General features: G+C 42.1%; 2 protein-coding genes across 4 annotated transcripts in view; both read left to right on the forward strand.

The window, feature by feature from the left end:
* The window catches only part of LOC109466112 (sodium/myo-inositol cotransporter-like), a 43,049-nt gene extending 37,471 nt beyond the window's left edge, over positions 1-5,578 (forward strand). The window contains exons 15-17 of the mRNA XM_019763780.1: positions 2,393-2,611; positions 3,078-3,225; positions 4,975-5,578. Of these exons, the coding sequence (XP_019619339.1) occupies positions 2,393-2,611; positions 3,078-3,225; positions 4,975-5,180 (573 nt within the window). The 3' untranslated portion in view covers positions 5,181-5,578. The remainder of the gene's footprint in view (positions 1-2,392; positions 2,612-3,077; positions 3,226-4,974) is intronic.
* A 1,098-nt stretch (positions 5,579-6,676) lies between these two features.
* LOC109466105 (transient receptor potential cation channel subfamily A member 1-like) lies at positions 6,677-19,281 on the forward strand. Of its 3 annotated transcripts, XM_019763744.1 has the most exons (24): positions 6,677-7,126; positions 7,837-7,945; positions 8,598-8,801; positions 9,496-9,603; positions 9,937-10,067; positions 10,218-10,248; positions 10,672-10,887; positions 11,227-11,313; positions 11,617-11,699; positions 12,229-12,402; positions 12,623-12,737; positions 13,077-13,261; positions 13,437-13,533; positions 13,833-13,904; positions 14,175-14,234; positions 14,665-14,735; positions 14,946-15,123; positions 15,477-15,566; positions 16,069-16,247; positions 16,665-16,797; positions 17,433-17,621; positions 17,851-17,919; positions 18,124-18,231; positions 18,801-19,281. In XM_019763744.1, the coding sequence occupies exons 2-24, from the start codon at positions 7,934-7,936 to the stop codon at positions 18,903-18,905; spliced, it is 2,697 nt and encodes an 898-aa protein (XP_019619303.1). In that variant the 5' UTR covers positions 6,677-7,126; positions 7,837-7,933; the 3' UTR covers positions 18,906-19,281. The 3 variants fall into 3 exon arrangements, with proteins under 3 accessions (XP_019619303.1, XP_019619312.1, XP_019619296.1); XM_019763753.1 differs by lacking the exon at positions 18,124-18,231 and having other exon boundaries at positions 14,946-15,125; positions 15,476-15,566; positions 18,801-18,934; XM_019763737.1 differs by lacking the exon at positions 6,677-7,126 and having other exon boundaries at positions 7,726-7,945; positions 14,946-15,125; positions 15,476-15,566.
* The last annotated feature ends 1 nt before the right edge of the window (position 19,282 follows it).

Genomic DNA, 19,282 nt, shown 5'->3' on the forward strand with positions numbered 1-19,282 from the left:
ATCACGAGATATCAAAACCGGAAGTTCAGTTGCAGTACCATAACAAGCCGCTAGGGGGCCCAAAATCTAATCAGTTTCACGTCTCATGAAGACCTACCCACTTACCAAATATCAAGACAATCCATCATAGCCTTCTTGAGTTATCGTGCTGACACACACACACACACACAGACACACGAACGCCAACGAAAACATAACCTTCTTGGCGAAGGTAAAAAGAGTGAAGAATACGCATGTTAATTTCTCTAGAACGATGTACCTCTGACGAAGACATGAGATCTCCGACCTCTAGTTCTAGATGGTTCAGACAATATGATGAGATCTAGGGTACTTTGGCGGGAAGGAGTGGATCGGGTTGGTTGGTGTTGACACTGATACAGGCCGTACCTCTCTATGATATCAACAAGGTTTAATGCATGGTTATCTGTTGTTGTGTCTCCCCAGTCTATGTGATGACAGTTGAAGTCTCCAATAATGCAAATAGTGCCATTTCTTTTGCAGCCTTTGAGGTAGAGATTTCAAACTGATCGTAGAAGCTGTCAGGGGCAGATGGTGGTTTATAGACACAGGACAGAAGGACTTTATTGCCCGCTACGTTGAGCTCTACCCATAGGTCTTCCCAGTGAGAATCACAGGTTTCTAGGTCGGCTCTCCGTTTACTGGTGAGGGTGTCACTGATAAGAATTGCAACACCTCCTCCAGTTTTACCATGTCTGTCCTTTCTGTATATGGTACTATATCCTGGAATAATAATATCATTGGGGAGGATATTTCCATATAACCATGTTTCAGTGATACCCATAACAGAGATCTTATTTGTATGTAAAAGGGTCTCAAGTTCAGAGATTTTAAGATGACCGGAAGCTGTATTAGGGTTTAGGCTGCGAACGTTCGTGGTTCTTATTGTAAACATGACTGTAGCAAGTATACATACATAAACAATTGGGGTCACATAAGGTGACATACTGTTTAAGCCAGTTGTTTAGGTTGGTAATCTAATTTAAATGGGCTGATTTCACTCAGGTGATGGGAATGTTGAGTGATTTACATATCAATTGGGCAGTCAATCGAAATTTACATATCAATGGCGCAAAACAATCTAATCTAGTTTTCTAACTTAAGCTGGCGTTTTTTTACACAATATTAAGATAAACTGTTGAGAGACATACTGGTAATATCAATTTGGACTTCAGCAGTACTAGTGATATTCCCTGTTGTCGTGGTTTGTGGTAAAAGCACTTAACTTAGTGCTATGCATGTCAGAGCTATCCTGTACGCAATGGAGCTGCATGTATTCCTTTATAATAATTATAAGCAAGGAATTCAAGGATCATTTTAAAGGCCATTATGCTTTAAGTGATGTTGTTTTTCAAAAGAGAGCCCGTTTTCCCCTGTCTACCTTTCCTCTCGTCGACGTCTCAATCGTCAGACCACTGTAAACGGCTGACTTCGCCCTTCTGTCGCTAATCGCTTTTCCATAGAAAATGTGCGTAACGAATCGCATAGACGAGTTCGGGTAGAATCTACAACCCTTTGGCACTTAACAGCTCCCGGGTGTTCCTGGTACTTCGCTGTGTGCTCCGGGAAAATCAGTTAGAAGTGGCCATTCGCTATTCTATCATCGCTGTACCCACTCACTCCCATATTGCGTTCTTCAAGCCTCTACCAGGCTTCAGAAGCGGCTGGAAAGAGTAGACATTGACTAGGTAGATAGATAACGTACCAGGGGAGTTGGTGTGCTAAAGGCGAACGGGAGTAGACCAACTCCCCTGGCATGTTATCTCTAATCGTATTTGGCCAAATTTTGGCGACGCCTTTAAGGCGGAGGCATTTGTGCAAGTACTACGATCGCTTTGAAGGAATTTCAAAAATTGCACGAATGCATTCCCTAGGCTTGGCTCAATTATCTCTTGGTTAAACACAGGGTTAGGCAACAGGGGGATGGTTAAGGCAGGATAGCAAGATAGTTAAATCTTGAAATGTTCACAGTTACTGTAGTTTTATTTTTATGTTTTATCCACTGCAAGTTCATGATGCTATTATAGGAATTTGTGTATCTGATGGATCAATACTCACTGTATTACAGAATTGTTTTAACTTCAAAAATGCCCCAAGTTAAGTTCCATCCCAAAATCTGAATAAATCTACAGTAACTGTTGGAAAATTCCTCCTTTTTCCAGATTCAATATTGATTTCTTAGCTTTTTCCAGAATTTTACCACATGTTCCTTTGCCATGTTCTATCTGCACGTCAAATATCATCTAATTATCCAATTCACAAACCTACATACAATTTCATGATAGTACATACAATTTCCACTTCCAATTTCCAAACGTAAACTTTGTAATGGAGGTGAAGATTTTTCCAACTGTTGTTTGCACTATTGTTGCAGGGAGCGTTCTGGGGCTTGATGGGAGGAGTGTTGATCGGACTGGTGCGCACCATCCTGGTCTTCCTGTACGAGGACGTCCGCTGTGGAGACCACGCTGAAGTAGCGCCCCCTGGCATCGTCTCCCTGCACTATATGTACTACGCGCTGGTCATCTTTGTCTGCACGATCATTCTAACTGTGGTTATTTCCCTGTTCACACAGCCTCTGCCAGAGTATTTTGTAAGTATCATCATTTTCTTCATACTTTCATCCTTTTATTGAAGTTGTACCTTTGATTATTTAAAAAAATTGCCTGAAATATACTGAAGAAGTATTAACTTTAACAGAAAAAGTATTCAAAATTGGAGTAAACCATCTCTGTGTTATAAGGCAATTATTTAATATGTTGAAATGAAATTGTCTTCAGTTGTATTTTGTTAGGAAATTTAAAGCTGAGTAATGATATTTGTCCTATAGAATCTGATGTAGTTCAGATAAGAATTTTTGTGCTCATAGCTGGCAATATTGAAAGATAGCTGTAAGAGTATTAAAGAAATTGTCAGCCTTTGTCATTAACTTAATTAAGCCAGAGAAGTATGAAAATCTAAAATATCATAAGGTTTTAGATTTATAAATATTATAGGTCATAAAATTTCTCATAAATGTCTTCAGAAACATCAACATAGAAGATGATTTTTTTCTACAGACTGTGCGCACCACGTACTGGACTTACATGAACAGTTCCATCAGAGATGACGATGTGAAGATGTGGAACAAGTTAGAACAGCTACAGGAGGAGGAGGGGGCTAAAGACGACAAGATACAGGATGCCGACGAAGTCATGGTGGAAAATGGTACTAGTTTATCCAATTCTTTCTTAGATTTTAACTTTTAAGATGAAGCAAATAAATTAGATATTAAATGTACACAGAACTACACATCGATCACTACAAAGCTCTTACCTCAGAAATGTAACTGTTACAATTTTTTTGCACTGTCTCATCTAAAACAGTGTAAGACTTCAATAGAAACAAGAGATCTGAGATCACATACCTCCATGAAATATGGGCTTGACGTGTAAATGTAAATTTCCTCTTTGATTATGCAAATGACCTCCACATTAACATAATTAATGTATCGTGATGTTAACTTTTGATGAATTTACAATTTACACCAAGTAGGAAATTCCCATCATTTACCCATTGAATTTTCGCATTAATTATGCAAATGAGGTCATAATTTGCATTATTGGTATCTGTTGATGTTCCATCTGCCAAAGATTACATACATTACATGTATTAAAGTACTACAATGTAAAACACTGTAATTAGAGAATTTCCTCATTTATTATGCAAATAAAATCCTCATTTGCATAATTTGCATTAAGTTATGTACATCTCTCTCAGCTATCTACCTACCAAAAATGATGAAAATACATTGTTCCTGTCTGGACCTATTGGCTTTTAAAGATTTTCCCCCGAAAGTCCCCTGCAGTTTCAGAACAAGCTGCTAGGGGGACCAAACCCACACCACTTATTCCTGGCAGGACAATCTATCTGTCACCCAAAAATCAAGACCATAACATATTCAGGACAAAAGATACAAAAACCGGAAGTTCTGCTGCAGTACCAAGGTCATCCACCAGGAGGCCCATATTTGACCTTGACCTTTGGCTTCCTGAGACCTACCAGCATACCAAATATCATCACAATCCATAAAGGCGTTATGGAGTTATGCTGACTACAAATATGCGGAAACTCAAACACACACACACACATAGACGCGCCAAAAACAATACCTCTATTTTCATGGAGGTAACTAGATCTCAGTGCCAAATTACGTCAACACTGGGTGTCCATCCACCCTAACACTAAAATTTTCCACATCATAGCGCACAGAGGTCGCCTTATTCCCTGAGGAAGAACCTCTCATTAATCAAACCAGGTCGCAAGCCCGGGGCAGCCTAGACACAATCAGACATCTGTTACCCTGTCTGGCAGACTCCTCATTAAACCGGAAGTGCTGCTGCAGTACCAAGGCCATACACCAGGAGGCCCATATTTGACCTTGACCTTCGCCCCCCTAACACCTACCAGTATACCAAATATCACCACAATCCATAAATGCGTTATGGAGTTATGAAGGTACAAAAAAGCGGAAACACAAACACACATACACACACACACACACACACACACACACACACACGCACACAGACGCGCCAAAAACAATACCTTCCATTTCATGGAGGTAACTAGAACATTTCAGTCATTCTGTGAGGTATTAAAAAGAGATCTTATGAATGTCTTGTTCCATTCATTATTGCAAATTTCATATTTCACTGTCACCTCCACCCATCCTTCAGGATTCATTTTGACTGCCAATTTGACCTTCCTGTCAGTCGGTGGTTACAAGTTAGTTATTTCCCCCCTCACTTCTCGTGACGTCACACAAGCAAACCAACAATCACATGAAAAACAAAAATTAAATTTCTATATATTAATATAATTTTTGGATTCACCTTTTAGTGAAAATGAGTCATATACACAGTGTTCTATCATCCCCCTTTAATGCCCTTTCTCACATCTCCATTTTTGTAACAGAGCAACCCTGGTACAAACGTCTGTTTGTCTGGTACTGTGGCTTTAACGAGAAGACCAAGGAGCCCGTTGAGAAGCCGGATGACTTCAAGGACCGTCTGAAGACCCTGGAGCAGAAACCTCTCATGCGAATCATCCTTAACATCCTCCTTGTGTGCATCTTAAGTATCGGCATCTTCTGTTATGTCTACTTCTCTGTCAGAACCTGAAACTAAAGGCAGCTGTGTCTTTTTATTTGCTAAAAATACAGATAGTATTGGGTATTCGCTAAAAAGACAGAAGTAAAACTGTCAACTTTGATTTACATAACTTCAGATTGTTAAGTTGTAAATAATTCATTCTCATTTTTTTAACAATCTGTGATCATGATTCATACACTTTTAGTGAGAACTAATGTCAGCTCAGGTTTAGTTTGCAATGAACACTTTTTTGTCATCACATAACTATGGAGTAGTATGGTGTATGTGTATATATTTGTGCTTAGATTGTCAGTAACATTCTTCTTTGGTTCTTGAAACAGTTGTCTTTATTATGTTTACCTTTGCAGAAGGAAAACATTGTTTTTGCTCAGTTTCTTCTTCCTCTTCTTCTTCTCCTCCATACAATTATCAAGTCAATGACCTGACCCTGTGGTGTTGGGTTACATTTTGTAGCATAACTTGGAGAGGCTGATCACCATATACTAGTACTGGTGTTTGAGTAAGAAGAAACATTATTTGATTTAGCATGAAAGTTCATCTGAGTTGGTAAATTACATAATTTGATTTAGTAGTTTGTTGGGCTAGACTAATATGCAAATGTCACTGTAATTTTCTAATTTTATACTGATTTTCATGTATCAAACAATGGTTCTGTAGTGACCACAATACACAGGATTCTTAATGCTTTGGTCAGTAAAATGATGATATAAGGCCACACCAATTTAATTTCTTGGTTAACGGATTCGCCACTTCATTTTTTTCTGATTTGCAAATAAAAAAAAAATTCAGAATCAACTGCAAATGCTCATATTTTGCCCTGAACAGTTGAAAACAGTCCTTTTCTTCCTACTTGTTACAGTTATTCCATCTTTCAATGCAATGGTATCATTAAAAGTTCAAAATTCATTGTTTAAATTTTGAACCAGCCTGGTGTGTTGACTTCATGGCTCCTATTGTACCATTTTGGGCCATAATAGGATGCCTAGGCCTGTTTTATTTTATTTTTTTTTGTCCGCCCGCTCCATTATTTTTCTAGAAAAATCCGTTAACCAAGAAATTAAATTGGTGTGGCCTAAGGGACCACCACTAAATGTCCATAATGGCCACGTGGTCCTTATACAGAAGTAGTTGGTTTGGTGGTAGTTACATACTTGATGTTAAGTGTAACAATTAAGGTTGGCAATAAAAACTTGCCATGGCGAGGGGTTTTAGTACATTTTGTGGTATTTATTTATTTCTGAATTTCTTGTGTAATATGGCTGTGGTTAGTCGGGGCACTGCAGATTTCTGCAATTTCCTCATTAATTAGGCAAATGAGCTCGTGATTTGCATAATTTTCATCTGATTCGGTCAGTAACCACTTAAGCAATCTACATACCACAATCACGATGATACTATTAGGCTCGCTCCTGAGACGTTGCCAAAAATCAAGACAGTTGAATCCTAGAAAAAAATAATGACTATGGAAAAACACCGTAATGCCACTCACTCAGAAACAACAATGTGATGCTATTGAATATCAAGCACATATTATGAAGCCGGTTAGTGGGAGGAACAGGATGTCAAGTAACGTAATCTACTTTAACTACTAGGGCCAAAGGGTCCTTCCTTTTTTCGTGGAACTGTCACGTACTTTCCTCCCAGTGTGACGCTACGTACTTGGCATTTTTGAGTAAACAAGACTTGCAACTTGAACCACCTGTTAGTTTAAGTGCACGTATTGGTACGGCGCTCCGTTTTCACTGGCGAACTTCTGGGTACTTTATCGTTAAAATTAAAAGTACTCAGTCGACTCTTCGTGTACATGGTCTTCTGTTTGGACACAGAACTGCCCCTAGTTGAGGAAGACAATTGTTCGTAAGCGGTTGTCTCGTGACAATTTCCCAAGCCGCACCCCCACGGCACTTCCTGGTTGGTGCGTACATGGAGTGAAAAATCTTGAAAGACAGTCTGAGGTGCGTATGAAACATTCTTAACACACATTTCTATGTTTCTTCGCAGCAACTGTACACATTATTAACGTGTTGGTATCGTTAAGGCTAAGTGGTAGTCTTGTAAGGGCTGTTTATCAAATTACCTGTCAACAACCAAGTACAAAGGTGCATTTTGTTTTTGTAACGTTTAACATACCTTCGGGTTCGGTCGGAAATCGTTGAGTTGGCGGGCCGGGGGTACTAGAGGATACGTGCAGGTTTTTCTACATTTAGCTAACAGTTAAACGATTTCTTTATGCTTGCGACCAGAGGCAAAGACCTCGAAGCATGGACCACACACTAGATATAACCCCGTTTAACCCTTGTAAGACCCATACTTGACTAAGCATTTTGCATTCAGGTAGTTAAATTTTACCAAGGAGGCTTTATAACCTTGGTTGTACAGGTTTAATTTAATTTCTACATCTCTGTAGCCCTATATTCTCTTGGACGAATTTTTTTTGCTTGTAGAGAGGACACTGCCGCTTATATAATACTACATGCAAAAGACGACCTACGAGATCGAGAGTGTATGAGGCTACGCCTGAGGGTACCTCACACCTGATAGTATTTAAGTGCCAGGCCAAAGGTTATAAACAATAGTACAGTACAGACTGACAGACGATCATTTCCCATGAAGAAAGCAATCTTTTTTTCAATGTTCGGTGACGAAAGTATTGCATGTGTTTCAGAAGTACCATGCAGTGGATGTGTGTCTGAGAGACCGTGGAAAGATCTAAGAAGAGTCCACCGTGAAGAGCCAACAAAGCATGTTTTGTTGAAACTAAAATGGCGCACCTGGTAGGTGTTCCTTCCTTTGCCTAAAATCCTTCAAGATTGGAGAGTCAGGAAGTGAAGTCTAGATACGATAATCTTAGTGCAGGAAGGAGCGGAAACAGCTGCATTCGATAAGAGCATTTGTTGCCCATATGTTGGGGACGACAAAAAGGTGATTTTCAAATTCTATTTTATGCTGAAGGTGTACATGTGTGTATGTATATCCAAAGCGACTTGTGAAGCTCGTTCGAGCAGCTCGCGACGCCATTGTTGTTTCTTCATGGTTAGACGAGCATACCCTTTTGAATGGCTCAACCTGTTTTCTGTGGATCTTGCCGGATTAATTGTCCGACTCGCCCACGTCACATAATGAATGACCTGCTACGGTCATAGTTTAGTTTAAGGATCAATTTTCTCTTTGTATTTGTCAACTTTGAACAGTGTTTTGAGATGATATCGACTTGGTTTTTTGTTTGTTCAAGAAGAAAAATAAGGGATCTTAATTCTCAACCTCATATACTTCATGGAGATACAAATGTACATGTAGTATTGGAAGCACGTATTGGAAGGGAGGGGTTAGCAAAGGTCAGTCCCTCAGGCGTGTGTAGGGAGTTGTCAGTCTAAACGCGGAAGTAAGTTTCATAGATTTATTTTCGTTTTCTCGACTATTTTTCAGATGTCGTTTCGAATGTCGTCTAGTTTAACGCTTGACCAATACACGGACTTAGCCTTCACGGGGATGGTAGAGGCCATACGGGCCCGGGACCGGGCGGGTCTGAGGGACAAGTTACGGGAGAACAACGCCCAGAACTTCCGCACGGCCGCCGGGGACACCTTACTGCACCTGGCCGTCAGGACAGGCGACGTAGAACTCGTACAGGTGAGCTGAGGAGCACATACCTGCGCGAAACCCGCAACGTATCATGCATTGCTTCTCTACTGAACATCTATTTAAGTATCCTGTATCCTAAGTATCTTAACATTGTTCAAGTATCCTGTCTGTAGTTTAAGTACCCGCGGCCGGAGGCAAACATATAAGGAACCAAGTAAGTCTACACAGTATTACGTTGTGTAGGATGCCATCTTTAATTGTGATGCCAAAAACCCCTGCGGCTCTTCCGTGCTGTAAGTATGCACTGATGTGTGATGCATAACTCCGAAACATTTCTCACCAGCCTTTCCGTTGACAAATGGCTGTTGACTCTTTGCTTTTGCGTGAGGATTTTGCCATTTCAAGTTGATTAGACATGTATTTCTTGTTCCAGATGTTACCATTTCCGACCTACTTTGTCCAGCTCATGAAAAACTCATGAAAGAAGCTATAGATAGATTGTGATATTATTTGATATGTTGGTCAAAGATGGTCAAGGTCGATGCGCCACCTTGCGGATTTGATTCGTACTTGAATCAGTCTTGCCCACCCTCCTGAGCAGGGTTAGTGGCTCGGCCCGAAGGGTCCTCCTCAACTAACTTAGTTGAGGAGGACCCTTCGGGCCGAGCCACTTTACTAACCCTGCTCGGGAGGGTGGTTTTGCCATGCTAAAGTGTGACACGAATGACATTTCGTGGTGCAGATTCTGCTGGACGTTGGACAGATGGACGTGAACGTCCCAGGACAGGACCACAGAACAGCCCTGCACATCGCCGTCAACAGTAATGACATAGACATGGTCAGCGTACTCGTAAGTACAGACGTATACGTAGATACCACACCGTGATGTTCTGTATCTGAACTAGGATAACCTACTTGATCTGAATGATCATGTACAGCTACTTTCCTCTTTTATCTTGCACACTGCGTTTCACTATCAAATTAGTAACTTTTATGTATTCGCTAAATAGTAATGCTTAGTTAGTATGATAAAATAGAAACTTTATTGCACAGCAGCTGGATTAGGAACAACGCATGACATCTAATGCTCAAAAACAACAACCATACTACGACATATCGTGAGATCTATCTTACAAAAGACTTTGTAGTATGGGATAAAAATGATCACAATCTTGTGTTCCAGCTTGACCACAACGCTGATATCGACCTCCAGGACATCTACTCCATGTCACCTCTGACCCTGGCGGCCTCTCGTCCCCAGTGTTCCGCAGAACTCTTCAAGCACATGTTGAGGAAGAGCGGCCGTGGAATTGGGTATGTGGGAAGTATTGTTTTGGGTGGCTGATTTGTGGGTTTGTGTGTCTGTTTGTCTGAACAGAGTAGTGTTCAGTGTTCACCAAACTCCTTCCCATCTGTTTCTAGATCCCAGTGTTAACCAATCTGTATTGTCTACTTGTCTTTCAGTGATCGGAGAAAAGAACGTGCCACCTCGGACGTGAGATACTTTTTGTTTATCTTCTTGTTTATTTCTTTTTCTCCGTTTGTACATTGTCCCTCAAGGCTTTTTTTTCACTTGAACAATCTTCCCACCTCCCAAGTCATTTCTGACACCTCACCCTATTGCCAGGGGGAACTTTCGGACAATGTCCCTATTCAGGGTCACGAAATCGAAATATGCGTATCTTACACAAGCAAAAAGTAGTTTCTGTAAACCGAGACGGGGGGCGATACAGACTACCAACAACCATGGCTGACGTCACACGTGCTGCATAAGGTCACGTGTCCTGAGTGATTGGCTCAGATAACAAGAGGGCTGAGCGATTCGGTCAAAAATTCCGGTGAGTCAATTTTTTTGAGTTGGAAAACAGTTTGATTGTTTCATAAATAGTGGTTTTGTATTCCACTGTGACGTCCACAGATCTCCAAGAAGCTGAGCGTGAAGTTCAGCGACAAGTTCGAGTGTACTCCGATGATGCTGGTGGCGCGCGTGGCGGGGCAGGACTCCGTGGTGAAGATGTCGCTGCTGCTGGAACACGGCGCCGAGATCACCATGAAGGACCGGGACGGCAGGAACGTGCTGCATCACGTCATGGAGCAGAGGGAATCACTGGAAGTTCTCAACAGGCTTTTGGAGGTACAGGTTGTCGGCTACACAGGTTAACGTTCTGCTGCAGTTCGCTAGATCATCGTACGATCGCAAACTATTAAAGCATTCTTGATCATGAGATAGCAATGCATATGTCGTACAGAGTAAGGCTGTCTAGTTACGGAAAAACAGTCCTAAATCCTTGCCGGTGGTTTGTTCTGTCACAGCATGCTAGCTCAGAAATCCAACATTAAAATCGCACGAATGTGACCACGCTGTCATTTTGAAGCCATGGACAGTCCAATCACTTCACGCATTGTGTATTTCTTTTCTGATGGGAGTCTTTATAACAGATTGAAACTGTATATTTTAACTTTGCCCCGATAGGATCCGAGGTCTGGCCGTATTATCAATGCTGGCGACAACAACGGCTGTCTTCCTCTGCACTACGCAGCAAAGTCGGGCTTTATTGATGTAAGTTGGACAGTCAAGTTCCTGTCACACATTCTCACGACTTTGCTCCCGACCACTCCCCAACTATGGTCGGTGCTGGGTTGGTAGTAGCTTGGAATCCATCCTAACTCCAGTTCGCATCTAAGAAGAATAGTATATAACTTTCCATAGTTTGATTTGTCAGAGTGCATAGTTGGCTGTTGCATACGACTTTTTGGCAACTTCGCCCGACCCACTCCCGACTACAGATAACCATGTTTACTTTTACGTGTAACTCCCAACCATAGCCTGTGACAGAGGCATGTTTAAACTGTGTTGTTCTAGAGTTTGAAGTGTCTTCTTGAAGCCGGAGCTGACAGGAAACGATCAGACGACAATAACCAGACCGCCTTACACATGGCCTCCAGGTAACCACCGTCTGATCTCTTCTGGATCGATGCACATAAACCAAATCGTTTATCCTGGTCCATGCTATGCTTAGTCTCTGTATACTCTACTCTTCACTCTTCAGGCACCAAAACAAATACAGTATAGTGTGTATAGATCATTGGCTACAAGTTGGCATGTACAATTGTAGCTATTATTTCTTTACGGCGCACCTACGATGGAGGGTATGTCATCGTCGATTTGAGAAGAAACGGGTGCAAGAATTAAACTATTGCATCCGTTTCTTCTGAAATCTACAACGTTCGACACGACTGTGACTGAAAAAAATACCATCGTGGAAGCATCACCCGATGAATGTGATCGAGGCTTGAAGAGATATTTTTGAAGGACATTGTGCAACTTTATGTGCAAAATTATCTTTGACTGTATAGTAAAACTAAAAGCCACGTGGACTTCTGAACGTGAGTGGGCACGGCCACTTGTTTATGTGCAACATTGTTTCTGACTGTAAAGTAAAACTAAAAGCCACATTGCCTCCTGTACATCTAGGCACGGCCACCTGGATGTGGCGGAAGTTTTACTGATGGTGGACGATGCGCAGGACCGTAAGACGCTGGTGAAGGCCGAGGATAGCCTGGGTCGCCAGGCTCTTCACGAGGCTGCTGCTCACGGCCACCATCGCATCGTGCGTCTTCTGCTCAACAGCCAAGCAGCCATCACCGAGTACGTGAAACACATTTTGGTTTTCAACCTTTTCTAGTCTTTTCTAAGTAATAGACTTTCTAAAGCTGCCATCCAGGCTAGCCAACTAGTGAAACACATTTTGTTTTCCCACCTTTTGTAGTCTTTTTTAAGTAATAGACTTTCTAAAGCTGCCATCCAGGCTAGTCAACTGTGTCGTCTTTCATGGTTTGACGACGAAAATGTGGAACCTTTTGTTCAGGACCATGGACGGCTCCAGCCCGCTCCACCTGGCCGTGAAGTCCGGGAGTCTGAAGACGGTCATGACGCTGCTCGAGGTTCACCGGGAGTCCCTTCACTGGACCGACGTCAACGGGGTAAAACCGCACACTTATCTGCATACGATAATACACTAGACAATTTATGCACTTTGACACCTGTTCTCCAAGCAGATGTAAGGGTTCAGTTTCAGTGTTTTATGCGTGTTTTTGCCAAATTCCTTTCTAGTAGTGCATGTTTGTAACTTTTTCCCAACGAGCTTTCGGTCAGTTACTCTGGCCCTTCTCAACTTAGAATGACTAGAAGCCTAAGTCATATGACCTGGGGAAGTGTGACGTCAACAGCGGCAGTCAGTGTCGGCCCCCGTCTCGGCTGCCTGAGGGATGATGGTCTAACTGACATGATGTATATATTGCCTCTTATTTCGTGCATGCCAGGACACGCCCTTGCACGTGGCTGCTCGCAAGAATCACGACCACCTCATCGACGCTCTGCTGTACGAAGGGAACCGTCCAGAGGAGGGCGCCGCCATGCGGGAGAACAACAAAGGACAGAACGCCCTGGACGTCGCCATCGAGGCAGACGCGCAGGAGGCGGCCATAGCCATGGCCAAACACAAACTGTAAGTCACGGTAGATTTAGTATTTTAACCATCTCCGTGTATGAAGTTTTTTTCTGATGTATCTGTTTCTTTGCTAGTGTTTCTTTAGTTATTTCCACATGCTAGGCCCTAGAAACTAGGTCCAAGAAACGTCCCAGAAAAGGTTATCTCATTTCCTGCTATATGTTTTGTCCAGATGGCGCAAAGTCCTGAAGCATCCAGAGGACGCCAGCCACTCCGGGAACATGCCTCAGCTCTACAACATTGTCAAGACTATTCCAGACGCGGCAGTGGTAACAATATTTTACTGTAACAATGTTTCATCTACTTCAACATAGAGCTCAAAATTATTGACAATGCAATTTGCCGTCATGTAGGTGTAAAAGCTGATGTGTCTTTCTCGTGAATCATATAGTTGCATTCTCATTAGTGTAGTTCTATTTACCTTGCTGGTATTTGTGTAGAAACGTTCAGGGTATATTCAGAAATTGCTTGTTTTATTCATTTACACACAGGTCTACATGTAGAAAAACGACAGATATCTTAATACAACACTAAGATAAGGTTACCTTTGTCTTTGTTCAAACCTCAGGAGTTTATGGACAGAATGGTTGACAAGGAGGGAGAGGTGGTCAATCCTTATGACGTTACGGATAAGAGGAAGGTGCGTTTTTAGCTTTAAGTAGCAAAAGACTTTTTTTCGCTTTCTAGCAAGTATTACAAGAGATCTTCATAAATGCAACTATATCATAGACACAACAAATGAGAGTGGTTATTAATTGAAATACAAGCTGTAGCGAAGCCGCATTGCAGTATAAGCTCGCTGACGAAGTACAATGCTTCACCTCACCTCACTTGAATAGAATTATTTGCTTTACCTTTTTTACAATGTTTATATGTGCAATTGCTTATTCCAATCTGACTTTCTCCCTAGGCATGGACATATGACTTCAGTTATCTTAACTCGAGAGATCCTAAGAGTTCGCCACTGAAGGTTAGAAAACAAATTAACTTCTACAGCATACTAATGAGTAAATGTTTGATGCAAAACCTGGAGATCTAGTTTAGTCAGCTACGAAGCAAAGTCTATAGAGGATCCGGAATTCTCTAGTTGGCTACGATCGTTGTACGATAACAAACTGCAATGCATGCTTGGGATTATCGTCAATGTCATTGTCAATGAGTCCAGTAAAATTCGTAAGCTGTCTTATTACGAAAATGTCTGCCGTAGATCCTTGTCGGCAGTTTGTTTTGTTTGGTTGAATATTCTACAGCATTTCCAAGTCGTACGACGACCTACGACGAAGAATGCAACTTATTACTCGTAGCAGACGTACGAATGTAATACTTTATCTGAAGACTTGATAAATATAAAAGTGTCATCAAATGAGATAGAGATGTCTTCATCCTGTCGTCCTTTGCAGGCCATGATCGACCACGGCCGCTGGCAGTGCCTCCAGCACGGCCTGGTAGAGAAGATCATAGAGCGCAAATGGTAGGTGGGAAATATACATGCACTTGCCTCATCATACCTACAAAAGGTTGTCATAATTGCGTGGCAATGGCGCCCCCGTACGGTACTGTTGTGAATTTCACCGAAGGCACTTTTTTGTAGACATGACTACAATACATATTGTATAGGCTCATCCAACTGACATGTCGAAAATGAGTCACAAACTTAAAGACACGCGTATCGTCTTCCAAGGAACGCGTTTGGAATGAAGATCTTCCTGGCAGGTCTTCTGATGCACATCGTCTATGTCCTGCTGATCACCGTCTTGACCTTGAGGGAGGATGACCTTGTGAACGGCTTCAGACACGTGCATGATCAGTCAGCTGAGAACGGCACTTCCATCCAGACACGTGGCGTGTGCCAGGGAAAAGTATATATAATTTCATTTAAGGAATATAAAAAAAAGCAAGACAGGCAACAAAAAAAATAAAAACCATTGCCGTGGCGACGATTGAATGTTTCTTGTATGTGGTATTTATGTGAAAATATTAAGTAACGTTAAGGCATTGACGTTTTTTTGCTACTTTATGTTGCCAAGCTAAAATGATTGTTACGTTACCAGCTTTGTAGCATGGTTAGCATTTGCTGAATTTTCGCCCTCTCGAATTAGTTTTGGGGTCTCCGGATTCGTTGGATGTCATACTTAGAATCAAGTCAGTGTGGCCGGCCTAACGCCGATGTATGTGACCGACCCCTTATCTGTGATCCTCTGTTTATTTCCAGGCGCGCTCCTCCGACTGCGCCTTGCCGTACATAGTCTTGGTTTTCTCGGTGCTTTGTCTGGTTTTGGAGGCTTACAAAGTCTATTCACGGGTACGTTCCACAATTGACCTACAATTGATCTTAGAAAAAAGAAAATATTTTCAGTTGTTATCATTATAATTTTATTGTTATGTAACGATAGGCATGCAATAAATGGCAAAAAAGGTCCTACGGGCCCAAAACCTGCACCACATAAAGTCGTAACTGGACAGTCTGCTTCAGTACCAAGACACGCCGCAAGGGGGTCCAAAGTCTAATCATTTCTTTGGTTGGTAAAGATCTACCTACCAGCCAAATTCCATGACAATCCATCCATTGCTTTTTAAGTTATTGTGCTAAACCACATACCTCCAAACAAACATTATATATCCATCGATCCATGCGTCCATACACACATACAAACCAAACACATACCTTAAACATAACCTTTTAGGCGAAGGTAATTTAGCTGAATGGCTCATAAGAGAACCTCTTGATTTATTACAAAGCTGATGCGTCTACGATACAGGGAAGACGGAGTTAGTACATAACAGAATGCGTCTGATGTTTTCAGAGAAGACGCTACATACTGATCCGGAACCTGATGAAGTTTACCCTGTGCGTCAGTGCCTTCGTGTACGCGCTGAGTTTCCCGGTCCCCGTCGTCATGGGCAGGGACGAGTCGTCCCGGGTCGTGGTGGGGGCCGTCGCCGTGCTGTTCGGCTGGCTCATCTTCGTCCTGTTTCTCAGAAGGTATTTTCTTTCTGTGGTGTTGAATGGCCTTGTTGCAATAGGCTTGCGAACACGAAACCGAGAGGTCATGGGTTCGATTCCTGGCATTCCTGTCTAGACGGTGTGTCCTTGGGACGACTTTTCGCACCTCACCCAGGTAAGATGCGATCGGTAAAAGGTGGTGGAGGGGGAGGGGTGGGCTCCGCCTTCAAATGCCGTGCCCTTAGATACAGTGGACTGACAACTCACTGCCCCTACTGCCTGAAAAAAGTATCTTTACCTTTATTTCTTTCATCAACATGCCATCCTTACCTGTCTACTATATCTGTTGTTGTTGTTTTTTTGCTTGCTGGTGAGATGAACCTGCGTATTGAAATCTTTTGACCCACACACAAAAAAAAACTTTTTTCCATTTGACCCGGATGTGTTTGCTCCCAGGATCGCCATCATTGGTCTGTACGTGTACATGATGAGCGCCATCTTTAAGACCCTGGTGAAGGTGCTGACCGTGTTCATGCTGTACCTCATCGCCTTCAGCTTTGCCTTCTACCACCTCATGGGCAAGTCTGGGGTAAAACCAGCTCTTTATTTGCATACAGTAATTCTCTACCTCAGTCATGACGTTATTGGTGTGAGTGGAGCATGTGGTTTTCTTTTCAAACCAAACTGTGATTCGGTTATGCCACATATATAGACATGTGCGTCAGGCAGAAATTGAGATCTGTCAGAATCGCCGAACATGTGGCGATAGCAATTGGTTGTTGGAAGTCAATATCGCCCCCCGTGGAAATGATCCACTTTCATTTTTTTTATATATTGCCTGTTCCAACCAATCAACCAACCAATCGATCGATCGATCGATCGATAGATCAATCAATCAATCAATCAATGGTTCATTCATAAAAACAAACAAGAACTTGTCACCATTGGCTAAATTATGTCTTGCTGTACAATTTACGCTTTCAACATTTATGGCAGAACAAATTTAAATTAAGTTATTCGATAAAAACACAACATGTCTTGAATATGACTACACACTAATAATCCAGTAATAACACAGTTCGACATTAAGACAATATATCAAATAATACTATGAAATGATAATATCGGCTACATAATTATGTAGGGTCATAACAAGACTGAAAGGCTAAACAACATATTAATAGGACATCTAACCGTACGCGATTTATTTGCCGTCGTGTCTAGGTTGAGGGGTTCTCCAACTTTGGGAGGACTTTCGTGACGACCGTTGGTATGATGATCGGAGAACTGGAGTTGAACGAGTCCTTCATTTCAAAGATGGTGGTCTACAAGCCCGAGTGGAGTAGAACCGTGGTCCTGCTGGTCCTCATGCTGTTCGTGTTGCTGATGAACATTGTCGTCATGAATCTCTTGGTACGATCACCTCTAGACTTCTTCTCTCTACCATGTTTTTTTTCTGAATTATTATCTTTAAAATACCTTTGGGTGGTTGGGAGGGTATGATGTTACTTGATTCATAAATGCACTTTTAGAAAAAAAATATGGGCCTGATTTAAATATATTTTACACGGCATTTGCAAGCCAGTGCAAACCACCGTAGCGACGTCTTGGTCAAATGTGGAATGCCATTTTATTCCGACAGGTGGCGCTGGCTGTTGACGACACCCACACAATTGACCAGGAAGCCTCGTTGGAACAGCGCATACAGCAGGTTTGCACCTTACGAAGATAGCCAATAGGATGTCATTTATGCAGATTTATATTACATTTTCACATTTCCACAGTACTTAGATACTAGCAATATAGATTGTAGCTTTGCCGCAAAGTAAAAGGAAAAGAAAAGGATAACATAAAAAATTGAAACTCTGAACGCAGTAAGAGGTTTTTTATTGTCCGATTTTTTTTTATTCACCAGGTTGAGTACATCCTGGAGGTAGAGTCAGAGTTCGGGAGGATTGTGGGTGATCGGTACTTCCAGGTGCCAAACTGGACGGCCAAACACAGGAGAAGCTGGATCGACCGTGTAGGCAGCACTTAGACGTTTTTGAGTTTAACTCGTTAAAATGTTTCTGGCAGTGAAATCTTCGTTGTACAAACATACGTTGCTGTATAAGAGACTCTGACAAAATATTTCCAGAACCAGACATGAATTATGTTTACCTTCAGAGCCGATAATGAACCCTGAACAAATGTGCATGTCTTTGGCAACGAACAAACACCCTCTCACACAGACGTGTCTGTCCTTGGTACTGAACACTCCCCTCTCACACAAACGTGCCTGTCCTTGGTAATGGACACTCCCTCTCTCACACAAACGTGCCTGTCCTTGGTACTGAACACTCCCCCTCTCACACAAACGTGCCTGTCCTTGGTACTGAACACTCGCCTCTCACACAAAAGTGCATATCCTTGGTACTGAACACTCCCCCTCTCACACAAACGTGTCTGTCCTTGGTACTGAACAATCCCCTCTCACACAAACGTGCCTGTCCTTGGTACTGAACCCACTCCCCATCACACAAACGTGCCTGTCCTTGGTACTGAACAATCCCCTTCTCACAAACATAACCACAGTTGCTGTGTCCATTTCAGGTTTTCAACGTGAAGAAGACCCGGATCAAGGCAGACCGTCGTGGCGGAGGCATGACCAGATCAGGACTTCTTGATCAGGACGCCAAACGGCTGTCACGAGTGTGAGCCTACGTTGTCCTGTGTGTTCTTTGTCTGTTATCCTTGTATTCAGAATGTCTTCATCAAGATCATTTACATTCAGCCCAGCCCGTAACAGTATATACGGATTTCCCGTATATACCTTAGCTTACACATGTGCACATAATCGGTAGAGATTTGCTACGATTTCAGAACTTAAAAGGACATATTATTCGAGATTAGAGCAAAATAGGACGAAAATGTATCAGCGTTGCAATAGTTGGGGTTTCTCCCTAACTGGTATCGAAATGATAATATAGGATTGCATTTTAAAACGTTTGTAAAATGTATTCAAAGAGTAGCTGGTGATTTTACGGACGTGTAGTAGCGTCACCTAGCGGAGATATACCAAACAGCAGACACAC

Source organism: Branchiostoma belcheri, unplaced genomic scaffold, assembly GCF_001625305.1.
Source record: "Branchiostoma belcheri isolate BF01 breed outbred unplaced genomic scaffold, Haploidv18h27 scaffold1, whole genome shotgun sequence".
NCBI lineage: Eukaryota > Metazoa > Chordata > Leptocardii > Amphioxiformes > Branchiostomatidae > Branchiostoma > Branchiostoma belcheri.